Source organism: Chrysemys picta, chromosome 8 (assembly GCF_011386835.1).
Source record: "Chrysemys picta bellii isolate R12L10 chromosome 8, ASM1138683v2, whole genome shotgun sequence".
Lineage (NCBI taxonomy): Eukaryota > Metazoa > Chordata > Testudines > Emydidae > Chrysemys > Chrysemys picta.
In genome coordinates this window covers 110,581,055-110,599,672 of record NC_088798.1, presented here as the reverse complement: position 1 = coordinate 110,599,672, position 18,618 = coordinate 110,581,055, and the positions used below count along the sequence as shown (strand labels likewise).

At 44.4% G+C, this 18,618-nt stretch overlaps 1 protein-coding gene across 5 annotated transcripts in view; it reads left to right on the top strand.

Moving 5' to 3' along the window:
- Positions 1-18,618, top strand: part of KDM3B (lysine demethylase 3B) — a 109,899-nt gene that overhangs the window by 67,335 nt on the left and 23,946 nt on the right. For 3 of the 5 annotated variants that reach the window (XM_065555250.1, XM_065555249.1, XM_005282228.5), the window contains exons 11-15: positions 4,582-4,734; positions 10,057-10,164; positions 10,770-10,897; positions 14,740-15,019; positions 16,269-16,525. In XM_065555250.1, coding sequence (XP_065411322.1) covers positions 4,582-4,734; positions 10,057-10,164; positions 10,770-10,897; positions 14,740-15,019; positions 16,269-16,525 — 926 coding nt within the window. The remainder of the gene's footprint in view (positions 1-4,581; positions 4,735-10,056; positions 10,165-10,769; positions 10,898-14,739; positions 15,020-16,268; positions 16,526-18,618) is intronic. The other 2 variants (XM_065555252.1, XM_065555251.1) reach the window with 1 other exon arrangement.

Here is an 18,618-nt window from a genome sequence, read left to right as displayed (position 1 = left end):
TTTTTTTTTAACAAGCGTGGAATCAGCTGGAAGCATGTCTTCTGGAATGGTGGCCGAAGCATGAAGGGCCATAAGATGTTTAGCATATCTGGCACGTAAATACCTTGCAATGCCGGCTACAAAAGTGCCATGCAAATGCCTGTTCTCACTTTCTGGTGACATTGCAAGTAAGAAAAAGGCAGCATTATCTCCTGTAAATGTAAACAAACTTGTTTGTCTTAGCGATTGGCTGAAAACAAGTAGGACTGAGTGGACTTGCAGGCTCTGAAGTTTTACATTGTTTTGTTTTTGGGTGCAATTATGTGTTTTTAAAAAAAAAAAACCAAACCAAAAAAAAAAAAACCCCACAACAAAAAAACCCTACATTTTAAGTTGCACATTCACGACAGAGATTGCACTACAGTAATAGTATTTTTCAATTCCTCATACAATTTCTTCTGTTTATCATTTTTACAGTGCAAATTTGTAATAAATCTGTGTTATTTCAATTAAAACACAGAATACAATATACATGAAACTGTAGAAAATCATCAAATATTTAATTTCAATTGGTAATCTATTGTTTTAACAGTGCAATTAAAACTGATTAATCGCGATTAATTTTTTTAATCCTGATTAATTTTTTTGAGTTAATCACGTGAGTTATCTGCAATTAATTGACAGCCCTAGACTGAAGGAATAAATTTTGATCCTCGTTGTAACACTTCTACTTTCCTTCTTTCAAAGAGGGGGTTGTGTTTCTTCCTCTAGAGTGTGAGAGAAACTGAGACCATCTTCAGGGAGTTCCCTCTTCCGTCAGAGCAGTTTGTCGTGTGAAAACAAATACGTTGCCAGAAACTGTTAATTCTATATTAAATAAGGAAAGCAAAAATTATTTTCCTTCAGCAACTGCCTGACCCAAGACCCTGAGAAAATGGAAATGAATGTAATCTACTGTTCACATAGGCAGCTCTACTTTGGGATCGAGTAAGACTTTGGGCCACTGATCATGGATGCATATACTATTTATTGTGATTTCTTAATGGCTGAACTTCTTGAATTCACTGCTGACTGCCTGTACAACCAAAATTCACTCCTTTGCACCACCCTAACATAGTACAGCCCTCATCTCACCCCATCTTGCCTCCTCTAATGCCCCAAGAAAAAGCTGAGATGATTATGAGTCCAGATGATGAAGATGTCATCAATGTAGCGCAAGTAGAGTAGGGGCATTAGGGGACAAGAGCTGAGGAAGCGTTGTTCTAAGTCAGCCATAAAAATGAAGGATGATCCCTCTCTCTCACAGAGCTTGGGAGACAGGCCAGTCCTCGCTTACAGACAGCCCCCCAACCTGAAGCAAATACTCACCAGTAACCACATACCACACAACAAAAACACTAACCCAGGAACCTATCATTGCAACAAAGCCCATTGCCAACTCCGTCACGTATCTATTCAAGGGACACCATCATAGGACCTAATCACATCAGCCACACCATCAGAGGCTCATTCACCTGCACATCTACCAATGTGATATATGCCATCATGTGCCAGCAATGCCCCTTTGCCATGTACATTGGCCAAACCGGACAGTCTCTCCGCAAAAGAATAAATGGACACAAATCAGACGTTAAGAATTATAACATTCAAAAACCAGTCAGAGAACACTTCAATCTCCCTGGTCACTCAATTACAGACCTAAAAGTTACAATACTCCAACAAAAAAAAGTCAAAAACAGACTCCAATGAGAAACTGCTGAATTAGAAGTAATTTGCAAACTGGACACCATTAAATTAGGCTTGAATAAAGACTGTGAGTGGATGAGTCATTACACAAAGTAAAACTACTTCCCCTTGCTAATTTTTTTCCCCTACTGTTACTCACACCTTCTTGTCAACTGTTGGGAATGGGCCATCCTGATTATCACTACAAAAGTTTTTTTTCCTCCTGCTGATAACAGCCCACCTTAATTGATTAGTCTCGTTATAGCTGGTATGGCAACACCTGTTTTTTCATGTTCTGTGTGTGTGTGTACACGTGTGTGTGTACACAGAGAACATGAAAAAACATGGTATGGCAACACCTGTTTTTTCATGTTCTCTGTGTGTACACACACACACACACACACACACACACACACACACACAGAGAACATGAAAAAACAGGTGTTGCCATACCATGTTTTTTCATGTTCTCTGTGTACACACACACACACACAACATGAAAAAACAGGTGTTGCCATACCAGCTATAACGAGACTAATCAATTAAGGTGGGCTGTTATCAGCAGGAGGAAAAAAAACCTTATATATATATTTATTTTCCACTGCATGCATCCGATCAAGTGGGTTTTAGCCCACAAAAGTTTATGCCCAGATAAATTTGTTAGTCACAATGTGTGCCACAAGTACTACTTCTTCTTTTTGCTGATATAGACTAACATGGCTACCACTCTGAAACCTAAGAAAGAACGTGTAACTTTCCTTAACTCAAATGGTTCAAAATTTTCTTCACACTTACAAAATCAGCTTTACCTTTTGGCAGAAACTATAAACAGAGAGCCTTCCTGTTAAAGAAAAAATTTCAAGAAATTGAGTTTGTGAAAAAGGGAAACAGTATTTTTGTAATTAAATATATTCTCTGTTTAAGAGTTAGAACCAGTGGGTTTTCTCTCACTTTGTAACTTTTTATACATAATTTTTAGCATGGATGTTGTAAATGTTACCTAGATTTAAATAGTATGCCTTTTTTTTCAAAATTGGAACAAAGTTATTTGACACACCTACCAACATTTACAAACTGTAATCCTACAGGTTTTAGTTTATATTTACATGAATTCAGATAAATGCTCATCAATTTTGATACATATTAGCAGTTTTACACCCATGCCCGCCTCATATGCCTGTTGTATGTACTCCCCAGATACAGTTCATTCTTTAGTCACCCATCCACTGGTTCCGTATGCGCGCACACCCCCAGACATGCTAATTCTACGGCTTTTCCTCATAGACACACCTAGTCTGTGGAGAAATCTCCACCAATTGGCTGCCTTTCCCCTACCTGAAAGGGAAGGGCAGCAAATCGGAGCTGCTACACATGCTGATAGACAACTTTATCCTTCAACATGTGCAGCAGGTAGAACTCTTGACTTCCAGCCACCTAAACAAAAGACTGAAGTACTGGTGAAGTACTCATTTTGTTGATACCTAGCTGACTCTCTCAGATCAACTCCCTACACTTCTCTGGATCTTCTTGCTTCCGCTTTCACTAGCGACAGTGAAGGGAGTGAAAATACTGCTGCCTCTTGTCCCATGAGAGAAATTGTTGCCTAACCAGTGAGGTCCCAGTCAGTGGATAAGGTTCCTGGAACACCCTCACCCCACCCACCCTTGGCCAGTGCCGTTCCCTCCTTCCCCCCACCCCTACCCCAAAAAACAAACAAACAAACCACCTACTGAAACCTGAAACAAATGTGTTGCTGTCTCGTGGCTCTCCTCCCCTCTCCCACCCCCCAAGTGAAGGTCTGTATCCTCCCATCTTGCTATCTTTAGGGGGTGGCCCCGTTGTGCAGCCCCCATTCCAGAAGAGCACCAGGATCTTCAGGGGAAGGGACATGCCACTTCCCCCACCTAGCAGGGCCTGGCTTGGCTGACAGACTGAGCTATGCTAGATCCTATGATTCTGTGATCTAGCTCTGCCAGCGCAAGAAGAAGCCCCATTCCTGTGGTGATATAGGGGGTTTAACCCATTACATGGGTATGCAGAGGCTGGCCATAGGGGAAAGGAGGAAAAGGAGCCAGTTGGAGGGAATTTTTCCTACAGATCTGTCAGCATCTGAAAACCCAGGAAGCTGCTAGGTCTATGATTACTAAATTACTAAAATCCTATGCTTGTCATCTATAGAGGGCTTTAAACTTTATTTACAGATAGTAATTAATATGAGGTTTTCTAGTTTCACAGTAGTTTCTGTAAGTTCTCTTATATCTTTTGCTGAAAGAAGAACAGGAGGACTTGTGGCACCTTCGAGACTAACAAATTTATTAGAGCATAAGCTTTCGTGGACTACAGCCCACTTCTTCGGATGCATCTAATAAATTTGTTAGTCTCGAAGGTGCCACAAGTCCTCCTGTTCTTCTTTTTGCGGATACAGACTAACACGGCTGCTACTCTGAAATCTTTTGCTGAAACTCTCTGAATCGCACAAAATACCCCTGTGCTTCTTACAGCTCGTAGAGGCTTAGTTTTTCCCCCTTTTCCGATGGTAGAAATAAGTGTCACATGATCACTACTGCAGATGTCTGTCTGATGTCACTGTTCTCTCCCAAACTCCCCTCTCAGGAAGTCTTGTCTCAATGAATGGTTCTATCTGTGGCGCTTCTAAGATATTTCCAAATTTACTTGGGAGAAATGGAATTAAAGCACTGTATTTGAAGCTTTTGCTGCCCACAGATCTCCTTCAGTACTCCCAAATAGCTTTTTCATTGAGACCTACTCTAGTGAAGACTGTCCTGTGCTTGAAGATAGCATGTGGGGCTACGCACTGGGCTGTACAATCCATTATCCTAGCATTCATTCCTGCAATGTTCCTTCTTTTCTTTGTAGAGAAAGTAGCCTGGAAGCGAGCTGTCCGTGGTGTGAGGGAGATGTGTGATGTATGTGAGACAACCCTCTTCAATATTCATTGGGTTTGTCGCAAATGTGGTTTTGGAGTCTGTCTGGACTGTTATCGGCTGAGGAAGAACCGTCCACGTAGCGGTGAGTACCAGATTTGTCCATACCCCTTTTAACTGGCTAGTTTCCAGGTTAAAAAACTCCTGAGAACTAGCTGGGGTTTTTAAGGGTGAGTTAGGGAGTACTGGTGTGAGAGGTCGGAGGGGTTTGGCAGAGTGGAGGTTTTTTCTTTTCTGTTCTGTTCTGCCCTGTACTCCCCTGCTGCCATCCTATCTTCCCTGTTCTTCGAGTGCTTGTTCATGTTGATTCCAAGTAGGTGTGCATGCACTGCGTGCACAGTCGTTGAAAGGTTTTTCCCCTAGTGATACCTGTCGGGTTGGGTGTGGAGACCCCTGGAATCGAGCCTTTATGGTGGTGTATATAGGTCCTTGCTGACCCACCGCCTCTTCAGTTCCTTCTTACTGCCATTGACAGTTGTAAGAACTGCATGTCTCTCTTGCCTTGGCAAGTATTTTCCCTAGTGATCGGACTTTTGATTATCCTGTAAATAGTTCATTGGTTAGTGTTAGTCTTAGTAGTTAGTTAAATAGAAGTGGGGGGCATGCCTCAATCCCAAGGGTTTAAGCTGTGCGGTACCTGCCACAGCCATGCCATGACTGCTGCCCTAAGTGTCTGGGGGAGGCACATCAGACCAGATCACTGCAAGATCTCCAAAGGGTTCCGCCCGAGAACAAAGAAGGAAAGGTACTTCAGGCTCAAACAACTCCTTATGGAGGCAGCCCTCCATCCTCAGCTGCCCCGGGCCAGCAGGACTCTGCACCAAGCACCTCTGTGTGGAGCACTCCAGCATCCGTTAGAGAAACGGCACCAAGGAAGGACTCTAGGCATAGAGACCCTCAGCACCATAACTCTCCAGCCCCGAAGCCCGCGGAGGCAACACAGCACCACTCTTGCTCACCGGTGCTGCATAAGTGGCACAAGAAGACTGATAGAGGGCGCTCGCCCACGGTGAGAGCAGCTGGGTCTAACAGTGCCACTGGTGTGCGTCCCGTGCAGGGGCATCTGCCGCCGGTCTCACAGGAGTCAGCACTATTGACTTCGGGCCTGCAAAGGGGTCCGGCGAGTCGAATGCTGTTGGATTCTCCTGCTAGAGTGTGCTCCCTTCCACCCTGGACACATTTGAGGTGGCCAGGGGCTTGATTGCCATGATGGCTTCGCAGTCCCCCACCAGCCAAGACAGACCCGGCGCCATCTAAAGGCAAGCCTGCAATGATGAGGCACCACTCACCTTCTCCGCTTGGCACCCCCGTGGTCTACATGCTCAGGTTCCTCATCTTTGGATTCAGAGGCGGATTCCTACTATTCTAGGCGCAGTCGTCACTGATCAGAGCGGCTCCGCTACAGGCAGGAGGTGGGGATGGTGCCATGGCAGGGGCCTACGCAATGGCTTTTCTGGACCCTATGGTCATACCACCAGGCCCAGGGCACTTTACTCCAGGGACTGTAATTTCAGAAGGACGCACCCCTTTACCACCTTGGCACCATCCGCCGCCTCAAGGCACTGAGACAGCTTCTTTCCACGGTGCAGAGCCCCGTCCGGGTCCTGGCTCCACCACTGCCACCAAGATCACTGTCAGCGCTGAACAGCACGGTACCAAGCAGAACGTGTCCAGAGGGACAGGAGGGCCTGTTACTGCCTAGGACTTTGTCGTTGTCCTCGCCGGATCAGGCGGTGGCGGAGTCTTCGTCCACTGGGCCACCCCTCCCGTTGATAATAGAGCATACCAGGAACTGTTGCGCAGGGTTGACCATAACATGGGGCTACAGGCTGAGGAGGTGGTCGAGTCTGAGGTCCCCATGGTGGACACATTAACCCCTGAAGAGCCATCCAGGGTGGCATTGCCACTCATTAAAATGATTCAAGCCACTACAAATACTTTGTGGCAGACTCCAGCCTCATTCCCCTTACAGCTGAGGGGGTGGAGAGGAAGTGATGCCGATGCCCCCTTTGCACCATTCGTTGGCTGCCGCACCAGAGCAACAGCTGATGGCACCGGCAACGTGGGGCTTGGTGCACGTAGTGTACTTGGAGGTCAGGGTAGATGAGCGAGTGCCCACCCCAAAACCCACTTCCCCGTGGAGGATGGTGCCCCGGGGCCGTGCCCAGTGGTCAAGTCCTCATCCTCATCCCCGGGCGAGGTGGTGGTGGGGCCCTCTAGTACCAGCCTCAAAGAGCACCAGGCCCTGCTGCGATGGGTGGCTGAGAAGTGATGGGCCTGGAGGTGGAGGAGATGGCTGAACAGGCGCTCTCGGCATCTACTCCTGCCCATGATGCATGATGGGGGTCTTAAAGGCCCTCTGGCAAACCCCATCGTCCATGCCTCCCACCTCTCAGCCAAAGGGTTCGAGTACTTGTAAACTCCAGGCTCACTGGTCCTCTCTGCGGCCAAAGAGAAGGACAAACGGGCACCCTAGTTCGACCCCCAAAAATAAAGAGGCCAAGAGACTGGACCTTTTTGGGAGGAAGATTTATTCCACTGCTAGCCTTCAGTTCTGGTTGGCGAACCACAAGGCTCTTTTGGGCAGATGCAACTTGGGACTCCCATAACTTCAAGGAGTCCCTACCCCAGGACTTGGCCCAGGAGTTTGGTACCCTAGTGGAGGAGGGTACTGCAGCAGCAAAATGCTCCCTCCAAATGGCGTGGGACGTGTCCGACTTGCTGGCTAGGGTGGTTGCATCGGCAGTGGTCATGAGGTGCAGCTCCTGGCTTCAGACTGCTGGCCTGTCGCAGGAAATGCCGGCCTCAATTCAAGATCTTCCATTTGATGAGAATGGTCTCTTTGTGGAGCAGAGTGATGCAAGGCTGCACGGCCTAAAGGACACTCTGGCCACCCTTCGCTCCCTGGGTCTGCACACGCCACTGCATACGCCAGTGAGGAAGCAGTTCCAGCCGCTGCCAAGGCCGTGGCAGCCTGGACAGGGGCCTGCAAGGAGAAGGGATAGAGACACGAGCTTTAGTCATCGCCACCCTTCCTCCTCCCACTCCCCCGTGCACCCCAGCCCGGCAAAGCATCTTGGGGCCAGAAGCGCTCATTTTGAAGGTGCGCTCAAGGTGCGTTCCAGTCAGCTCCTCAGATCCGCCTTGTTCTTTCCTCAGCGTCTTCGTCCCTACCATTCAATCTGGTTGTGGGTCACCTCGGACCACAGAGTGCTAGGGGGACTTGAATCTCGTGCTGTCGCAGCTCATGGGGGCCCCCCTTTGAGCCTCTGGCTTCCTGTTCTCCTCTTCTTCTCTCCTGGAAGGTTTTTTTCCTGGTTGCGATAACGTCTGCACACAGGGTGTCTGAGATCAGGGCGCTTACTTCAGAACCACCCGTATGGTATTCTACAAGGATAAGGTGCAGTTGCAGCTGCACCCAGCATTCCTGCCCAAGGTAATTTCCAAGTTTCATACTGGCCAGGACATATACTTGCCTGTCTTCTTCCCGAAGCCTCATAAATCAGAATAGGAACGCAGGTTACGTGCCCTGGACGTCAGGAGGGCGTTGGCCATCTACATTGACAGGACAAAGCTGTTTCGCAAGTCAGCGCAGCTGTTCATTCATCCTGGATCACTGCCTGCATCCGCTACTGCTATGAGCTGGCAAAAGTGCCTCTGCCAGCAGTCGTAACAGCACGGATCATCTAACTTGACCTTTGTATATCACAGGCCACCAACCCCACCCAGGACCTGCACACTAAACTTAACAACCAAAATAACTTCGCCTACAGGAGACTAAACTATTATGTGCCAAAAGCAGAGAATAGGAGGATCCAAGCTGCACAGTGCCTGAGGCCCCTGCAGAGTCAGGAAATTAATTGAGTTATACTCGGATAATCCTGTCAAGTGACCCACATGCTGCAGAGGAAGGTGAAAACCTCCCAAGGTCACTACCAATCATTACCAAGGGGAAAATGCCTTCATGACCCCACATATGGCAAACAATTAGATCCTGAACATGTGACTGAGAGAATGTTTGGTGCCATGTCAAAAGTCTATACATGTCTAGTCTATACAAACAGACTAGACATGTTATCCCTGTCCAAAAGATCTTGCAATTAACTTTAAGATACGATGCCATGAGTGGAGTATGAAATGGGAGATAGAGGAGTGGGGTAACTATAAATTCCTACTGTTGAATAGGCTGATATGGTAGGCACAACTTGATGGTTCAAAATGAGGTTTTTAAAATTAACTTCTTGTCTCTCAGACTGCCTTTCAACCCAGTCATCGTTAGTTGGCTGGCATCTGGTAGGTATCATGGCAGAAGTAGATTCTGAGAGATTTGAAGATGGAAGGGTAGCTGCTTTGTAAATTAGTTCAAAGAAGGTATTCTATGTGTAAGGCACAGCAGGGAAGAAGTAGACAAATGGATGGGCAAGGCTGGCAGTCTTTGACTGGAGGAATGGGAGTGTGACAAATTAAGCAGCAAGGGATAGAATATGAAGAGCTTTAAAGATTAGAATAAGAAGCTGGAACCTATCTAAAGGGGGGTGCTGTGCTCAGAGCAACATGATTTAGCAGCTTTGTTTTTGTATGAATTGGAGTGGGCAAAGTGGGAGCCAGGAAGTTGATGTGGGTTCTGTACTGATTGACTTTTACTGCATATCCCTGGGTTACCATTTCACAAAACTTTGTGCTCGCCAAAACTGGGAGGTGGTTAATCCATTGTTCTTTGCAGCCCTGAGATTAAACTGAAGCAACAAATAGTCACATAGTTTGTCTTCACTGCATTGTTAGCTCAAGGGATAACTTAGCTTTGCCACTAACCAGACTGCTGTTCACATGCAGAAATACCTAGCTTAAATAGTGCTTTGAACTCAAACCAGCTGGTTCCTGTAGTGCAGAGGAAGCAAATTACAGCTAGTAATGCTGTGGGGATTCAGCAGTTTGAGTTACAACAGTTCATCAGCTGCTAATCAAATCTCTCTGCAACTTGAGTGTTTTTGTAGTGTGGTTGTTCAATCAGGATATGCAAGCTAGGCTAGCTGGAGTGGAGTAACAAGTATATTCAAGTCTTGTGTTACAGCAGCACAGCTACAGCGCTGTGGCAATGCTCTTGTAGTGCTGTAGCAGATGCTTTCTACAGTTATGGAAGGAGTTTTTCTATCCCTGTGGTAGCTAAGTTGATGGAAGCATTCTTTTGTCAACCTAGGTGCGCCTACACCATAGGTTAGGTTAGCATAACTATGCCAAATGCACCCCCTGAGCAATGTAGTTATGTCTATCTAAATTTTAAGTATAAATCAGGCCTAACTTGAGCTAACTGTTGCAGTGAAGAAATACATACAGAAACAGCTTGCTGCACTGTAAAGCTTCAGTGACTTTTGTAGGGTAGTAAATGATCTGGTTCTGTCCGTTTCAGAGACAGAGGAGATTGGTGATGAGGAGGTTTTCTCATGGTTGAAGTGTGCAAAGGGGCAGTCCCATGAACCAGAGAATCTTATGCCAACACAGATCATCCCTGGAACAGGTAATACATGAACAGCTTCCTTCTGGTTTCCAGTTATCTTCTTCCCTATTTTGGGAGGCAGGAGAGGAGGCGGTGTGATAGTTTTGTTTTCTAGTTGTCTCCTTATTTGGGAGGGATCAGGGAGGCAGTAATATTGGGGGCGGGGGGAAGACATTCTCTTGGAGGAAGGTAGGGAGAAAAAGATAAAAATAGTGCAGATAAGAATGAGTTGCTAATACAAGGTGATAAAACATTTCCAATATGCTGCTCCTAAGATTTGCAGATACGAAGCACATGACTCTTGTTTTAATTTTCAGAAGTCTTTTCAAAAGATATGAACCAAATGCAATTTAATTTGTGAGGACGGTACTAGTGCTCTTGTCCTCTGAAGGAAAATATAAGTATTCAGTTTTATAATGATGTCTCTGACTGGATTTTGAAAGGCAGTCCTATGTGCACATAGTTATGCAGCACTATCAGATTAACACGTGTATCTTGATCATGAAGCCTTAAAATGTAGGATTCTTGTTGTGACTAGGGGGAAAAACTGGTCCTGAAGTTCAGTCAAGGCCTCACTTTATAGTTTTTATGGACATATGTACTAAAACTTGTAACTTTCTTCCTAGCTCTTTACAATATAGGAGACATGGTACATGCAGCCAGAGGCAAATGGGGGATTAAAGCTAACTGTCCATGTATTAACCGGCAAAACAAATCTGTGTTGAGACCTGCTGTCACAAATGGGATGTCACAGGTACGTGAGCTGGAAATCTGTGGATAGAATTCCTGTTCTTGATCTTTTGTGGACACTGGATATTGCATTCATAGATTTTAAGGCCAAAAGAGGCCATTAGATCATTTAGTCTGACCTCTGTATAACATGGGGCTTAGAATCTCAGTGGTTTCTGCTGGATGTCTTGACTCAATCAGGATTATCGCAGAGCATCGCTACTGCTGGCACCCAGAAACTTGTTGAGGTGAGGAGCATGTCGTGCCCAATCTTTGCTATCTGGATGTCTGTGCTATGCTTGTTTTTTCTTCTGTAGAAGTTACGGTAAAAGACTTATGGTATCTCTGCCGAAACCTTGAAGGAAAAGTACAATGGGGAATATGCAATAATGCAGTTCCTTTATTTCTCATGGCTTTCTGAAATATTATGCTGATTTGACATATGCATAGATTTTGCTGTCTCTTTGATAAAATTAGCAGACTAATGATGATGGGGGACTTCAAACATCCACATATAAGCAGTAAAATAGCACAGCAGGACAAAATTTTGAGAAACGATTCTTGACACTTGAAATGATTGACTGCTTCTTGGAATAGATAGTTCTTAAAGACACTAGTCTCTATTTAATTCTAAGTAACACAAATGAGTTAATTCAAGAAGGAGTAGTAGCTTGAGCCACTAAGTGATAGTGACCACATTATAATTAGGTAGCTTCAGCATCCTAGGGGGAGAAAGGGTATCAAAAAATGACATTAAATTTTAAGAAGGGAGACTTCAATAACATGAGAAGGCTAATCAAAAAGACTGTTTTTTACTTCCTTTACTTTTAACTTTAGAGGTGACATAGATGCTACTTACAAAAACAATATGTCTCAAAAGGCATGTGTACTGATGAACAAAAAAGAAATGAAGAAGCCAAGGGATAAACCATTATGGCTAAATGGTACATTAGAGAGGCTATTTGAGCCAACCAAATCCTTCCACATTTGAAAGTCTGACCCTAGTGAAATCATTAAACATGAGCATAAAGTACATCATGGAAATGTGAGAGGCGTATTAAAGTGCCAAACAGTATGAGGATATTGCTGAGAAGCTAAATTATTTCTTTGCATCAGTCTTCTCTGCAGTGCATATTAGAGATATTTACTTCAAACCTGCTCTTTTCTGGCAATAAAGGTGAGGTATTATCCGAGACAGAGGTGTCAGAAGAAAAGATGCTGGGACAAACTGACGATCTAAAATAAATCACTAGGCCACCTAGCAAAAATATGTAATCTCTCACTAAAAACAGCTACAGTCCTAGAGGATTGGAGGGTGGCAAATACGTTGTACCTATTTAAGAAAAATGTCTGAGAGCAGCCTGGGGAATTGCAGACTAGTAAGTGTTATATCTGTACTTCGCAAATTGATTGAAACAATAATTAAAAATAGAATAGTATAATATTGGTTATGATTAAGGCTATGTTTTAGTCACGGGTATTTTTAGTAAACATCGTGGACAGGCCACGGGCAGTAAACAAAAATTCACAGCCCGTGACCTGTCCATGACTTGCACTATATACCCCTGACTAAATCTTAGGGAGTGGCCCGGGGGTGCCACGGGTGCTTGGGGGCAGCGGGGCCAGCAGTGCACAGCCCGGGACCTCCGCTGGTGCTGGGGCGGGATGGGGATAGTTGACAGGTCTGGCAGGCTCCCTACCTGGCTCCACATCTCCCCGGAAGTGGCAACATCCCCCTCCCTCAGCTCCTAGGCAGAGGCGTGGCCAGGCACCTCTACAGGCTGTCTTCACCCCAAGCACTGGCTCCACAGCTCCCACTGGCTGGGAACCGCGGCCAATGAGAGCTGCTGGGGCAGTTCCTGCAGGCAGAGGCAGCACGCAGAGCTGAGGGATGTTGCTGCTTCCGGGGAGCCCCCCAAAGTAAGCGCTGTCCAGAGCCCTCACCACATCCCATGCCCCTGCCCCCTCCCACACCCAAAATAATGCTGCTGCTGGGAGAGGGGAGCGTGGTGGCTCAAGACTGCCCCAGCAGCAGCCAGTGAGACTGGCCCAAGGGCTGCCTGAGTTACACGGGCGGCTCCCAGGCCAGGCGCACCAGCCGCTGCAGAAGTCACAGAGGTCATGGAAAGTCACAGAATCTGTGACCTCCGTGACAAACTCGCAGCCTTAGTTAGACTATTCTATCATGACTATCACAGTGTCTATAAAGAAAAACGGTCTCTCTAATCTGTTAGAATTCTCTGTTTCAATACAGTTGTGGATAAAGGAGAAGCGGTTGATGTAACTATTTAGACTTTCAAAAGACCTTTGATAAAGTCCCACTCAAGAGACAGCCAAGGAAAATAATAATTAATGAGAAATAAGCTACAGTACTGTCATAAGTCAGAGTGGAATTAAATAGTTAATCTTTTGCCAGGATGAAAATTAACATCCGGGTGTCACAAGGTTCTGTAATAAGTCCAGTGTTTAATATGTTTTATTAATGATCTGGAAAGGGGAGTGAGTAGTGAGAGAGCAAAATTTTCTTGTAACAGTTATTTAAATAAGTCAGAGAAGATTGTTAGGAAGTTGAGACCTAACCACGCTAGGTGAATGGGCAGCATGATGACAATGTCTGCAAGTTGTGGGGAAAAAATTAAACTGCAATGGACCTTACAAGGTTCTAAAACTAAATAACTCTGGAGAGGGACCTGGGTATCATTGTAGAGCTCAGTGAAGAGGCAGTGTGGTCTAGTGCAGTGCTTCTCAAGCTGTCTGATGTGGGGAACTGGCAACTTTTTTCCCCAGTGTGCCAGGGACCGGTGCCATGTTATCCTATTTGACGCTCTTATGAGGAAACTCACCGTGGACCGGCACCAGTCCGCGGACCACCACTTTGAGAAGCACTGCTCTAGTGGATAGAGCACTGGACTGGAACTCAGGAGTTCTGGTTCTATTCCTGACTTGGCCACTGGAGGGTTAATGATGCTTACCTTTGTAAAGTGATTTGAGATCTACTGATGAAAAATAGTACATAAGAGAGAGGCATTTATTATTTCCTATTCACTTAATGAAAACCCCCACTCAATGTGAAGCTGCAGGAATGGAATGGGATTGAGAATAGTATAGAAAATCGTATAATGCCTTTGTTTAAATCAGTGGATGCTGGATTAGATGAAGTGTGGGTCTGATCAGTCTGGCATTTCACATGTGCCTGTGTTTTATTGCCAGTATGAAATATTTATTCAGATTTCTAAAATGGGACTGTGGGCACCTATCCCGAGATGCCTATTCCATAAAATAAAAACACAAAGTAATGCAAAAAGACTGCTCATAAATATATCATCATGTGTTAGTGTAGCACTTAAAGACCCCAGTTAAGTATCGGAACCCCATTGTCCTTGGCATATGATAAAAGGTGAGCTCTTTGTAGCAAGGACTGTTTAAGCATGTGGCAAGAGCTGATGAGTGGATCAGAAAAAAAAAAGGGGGGGGGGAGTTATTGCAATGTTACTTTGCCCTTCTCAACTCCCCACAATCTCCATATTTATTGGGATTGGGGCTCCACTGTGCTAGGTGATAGAGATGGATGCATACAGGCCTGTCCCAGATTATCATTCATAAAAGTACAGATCTGATTGGTCACTGAACATTCAAATCTTGAAGGTCTTCAAGCCATTTCAAGAATCTTCATGGCTTTGGAGTTAGAAAATCAATAATCTCCACATTCTTTTAAGATGAAATGTATTCAGCCTTCTACCAGCCTCACAGCCCACCATGTCATATTGTTGTTGTCTGGTTAATTTTTTCCCCCGGTCCGTCAAAAATTTAATTCCCTTCCCAAAGTCAGCATTTGACTGCAGCATGTGTGATCTTTTTTGTTTTTAGCTTCCCAGTATAAATCCTGGTGCATCAGCCTCTGGAAGTGAGGGCACCTTCTCCAGTGGGGCAGGGACAGTAGGATTGGGGCAGCTAGAAATGGACACTGATCCTAAACCTGAGGCCACAGATGGAAGAACTGAGGAGTCTGCGAAAACAGAGACCTCGCCAACCAGCAACCCCACTGAAACAAAATCTAGCAGGCCACTGTGTCCAGAAACATCCCCCTCATCAGCCTTGCACTGGCTTGCAGATTTAGCAACACAAAAAGCAAAAGAAGAAACAAAAGGTGAGGAAAAGATCTCCCCCCTTAATGTTTGGTAGCAAAGGAGTGCTGCTTGGTTACCATCTTTGGAGGGAGTCCCTAGTGCTTAGGGAAGACCAGGGTCGTTCCTCTGCACTTGCCTCTTTGGATCTTTTTTCTTTAAATAGGGGTTAACCATGTAGAAACCTCCTGAAAGAGATTGTGAAGTAACATACATGCAGGAGCTGGAGGGATATGGGAGCGGGGAGGGAGGCTGGAGGGGTGGGCATATTTATCCAGTACCCATTCTGTTACATATGCTGTGTCTCTTCTGTGAGTATGCAGAAATGATCTCCTGATGTAAAGTCTAATTAACATTCACTTCAGATAAGAATTAGTTACTTTAAGGAAACTGGTGCTAAAATTAATGTTGGTGTTTGGCTTGCAATATAAAGAGTGCATTTCCTAAGCACCTAGAGGCTGAAGGTATGCTTAAGGAAGGGGTGTTCCAGTTGAAGACTTTTAAACGCACACGCGCACACACACCTACCTACCTACTTACACATCAGGAAAGAAATGCTTCATTGCAGAAATATATCTTACAGGATATAACTGTCAAGAGAGTGACCTATTCACAAAGGCAGCATTACATTCAAGACAGGCTGGGCTAGCTCTTGTATACTGTACATAGCTAGAAGTACAGGAATTATAGCACACAATTTTATATTTTGTTCATGGTTATCTGTGATAGACATTTTTTTAACAATCCCAGAAAATCTCTTCTGTTTTCGCTTTTCAATTTCATGTTCACAAATGTTTCCTTAGTTCTATAGGCCTAATCAACAGTAGTGTTCTCTACTGCATTTAAAATCCTGCAAAAGGGTTCTTTGTTCATTCAGAAGAATCCAGAACTAATTTGGAAGGCGAAAGCATTAGTTGGTGAGCATCTGATTCAAACAAGAGTGCAGTTCCTTGTAAATTAAATACTTCAGGTCCAAATCATCTACTGGACCATTCAAATTCTTAACCTACCATGATGTATTAAGGCTGTTGGTGAGGCATAGCTGAAACAGGATGCTTAAATTTGCAAAAGACACCTCAGTGCCTCATCCAGTATTGTACAATATCATTCTTGAGCCTTAACATCCAGGTAAACTGTACTGTGATTTGTCACAGGATTATAGCCATGTTATATTGGAAGATAATACTTGGACAGTCCTCTTCACAGGACTTTCCCTTTTGTGGATCTTTAATGATGTTTGTCTCACCCAGTTGTGATTTATCTTCCTTACAGAAGCTGGATCCCTGAGATCGGTGCTCAATAAAGAATCCCATTCGCCCTTTGGATTGGATTCCTTCAACTCCAGTACAAAGGTTTCTCCATTAACCCCCAAATTGTTTAATAGTCTCTTGTTGGGCCCAGTTGCATCTAGTAACAAAGCTGAAGGCTCCAGTCTCAGAGATCTGCTACACTCTGGGCCAGGAAAGCTGCCCCAGGTCCCACTAGATACAGGAATCCCTTTTCCTCCAGTCTTTTCTGCAGCTTCCACGGTGAGTAATGTTGTCTTTCCTGCCTTTTTTCCTGCAAAAGGGGACTGTTCTAAGGGGAATTCCTTAGGGTCTATCAGTTTTATTTATATTTCAACAGAATTATTTTGGAACATGTGGTAGAAACAAAAGCATTATTTTTCAAAAGAGCTGTAAGTTTTAACACAGTTGTTAGTTTTATGGGGCTTCATCTTCATCTGGTGCAGTCATGGAGAAATTCTGCAAGGGAGGAAGCAGTTAGTTAAGTACTGCTTCTCCATAAAAGCTTGATTTAGAAGCAGTCTTTTCTCAGAGGTCCTGCTTTATTTAAATCCATTTTATCTCTGGTGTTGGTTGTGGAGATCCAGCTATGGGACGAACTTCTAGAGGTGATTAGGTAAATCTAGAGTCTGAGTGTCATGAGAAACAATGCAAAACTTTCCTCTTTAAAAACGCCTTTCTGTCCAAAGAACGACACACCACATTGACACACACCCTTCTACTAAAAAAAACAACTCCAACAAACCTCTTTCCCCCAAAAAATTAATGAAGAAAACCTAAACAATCAAAACCAAAAACGCTACCCCAACTGGACTTTTTACCACAAAAAGAAAAGCCAGAGGTTCCATGAAATCCACTATGGACTTAGCTGTTGCTGTTGATTTTTATGTGAAAGGCACTCAAATTATGCTGACGGCTGGTGGCAGACAGATAATGCAACTGAAGAACAAGGAGATAGTGCCTGTCTAATATTTATAGTAGGATACTTGCACTTTGCTTCAGTTAGGGAAGATGGGGTCTTAACAACTTAAGTTGTTTGCCATTGGTGGAGAGAAGAATGGAATGTGTTAAAAGGGAGAGGCGTTCATTACCACAGAAAACCAAGGCCAATAGTTGTGAATAGATTTTTAAAAGGCTCTGAAAATATTGACACTAAGTCTGCAGAACTACATATATTCTAAGATGATGCAGGTGATCATCACATGCTTCAAAGCAAAGGGATTACTTCATGGGTAAGGACGGAATGTCCTATGCTCACCCCATTTTCCTTAACCACATACTCTCCCTAGCAACACTGTGACGAGGTGCATTATGGTTTCTTCGTATTCCTCAGAGAATTGGCAGTCTTCACTGCTGCTCTTCAAATGCACAGATAGGGCACAGTTAAGATTGTTTAAGTGCCTGGTGGTGACGCCATGCAGTATTCATATGATTAAGACAGTGGTTCTCAACCTTTTCCATACAGGTACTGAACCAAGCCCCCCTGACAGTTAGCAATAAGGAGCACAAAATTCTGCTCCTGAAGAGAAGCATTCAGTGCAAGCCAGTGCTAGTCAGTGAAATATTCACAAGAGCAGAGCCAAATGCATCAAGAAAAATCTATTGTTGCTTTTCAAACACTCAATTAAAAGCTTTGCTACATGAAAGCCAATGAAGTTCAGTATGGAGTAAGAAAGGCCAATGTCAAGTACCCATTTCTTTATGTACGATATCAAAGAGGCCTGTACTAGGCTTTCCTTTATTAAAATTCACAACTTTTACAGCCTCTTTCAGTTTCACCTGCATCTGCCTTCCCTCAAAAACTTCCCAGGGAATTGAACAGGGAGTCCAAATGGCTTGGAGTGCAATCAGCAAGATTCTAGTAACAAGGTTACAGTTTTTTGTTGTAGTTTGAGCACCATTAATGCAAATACACACATCATTGCCAATCCAACTCTTCTGGAAAGATGATTGTCGCAAAGCTTCAAAGACCCTTTTCCCCCCATACCATGTGCGCTCAGTCCACTGTAAAGCAGGCAGTCCTCATCTATGGCTCGTTCCCACTAAGACAGTATATATGATAGCTAGGGGAAAATGCACATGTAGTTTCATACAGTTGTATTGAGAAATATTGGCCCTGAACAGTATAAACAGCTGTTCCTGAACATCTGCAGCCATGTCATGGTTTTGTCAATTGACTGCATAATTGGAGAGGGAAATAGCTTTGAATTGACTGGCAATAGAGATCCCAGTATAATATTGATATTCAGGACATAGGGTGTAATCATTGTTTTCCCAATTATGAAGGTTGGCTGCTTTCAGTACTCACTGTGACACGAAGTATGATGTTTGAAGAG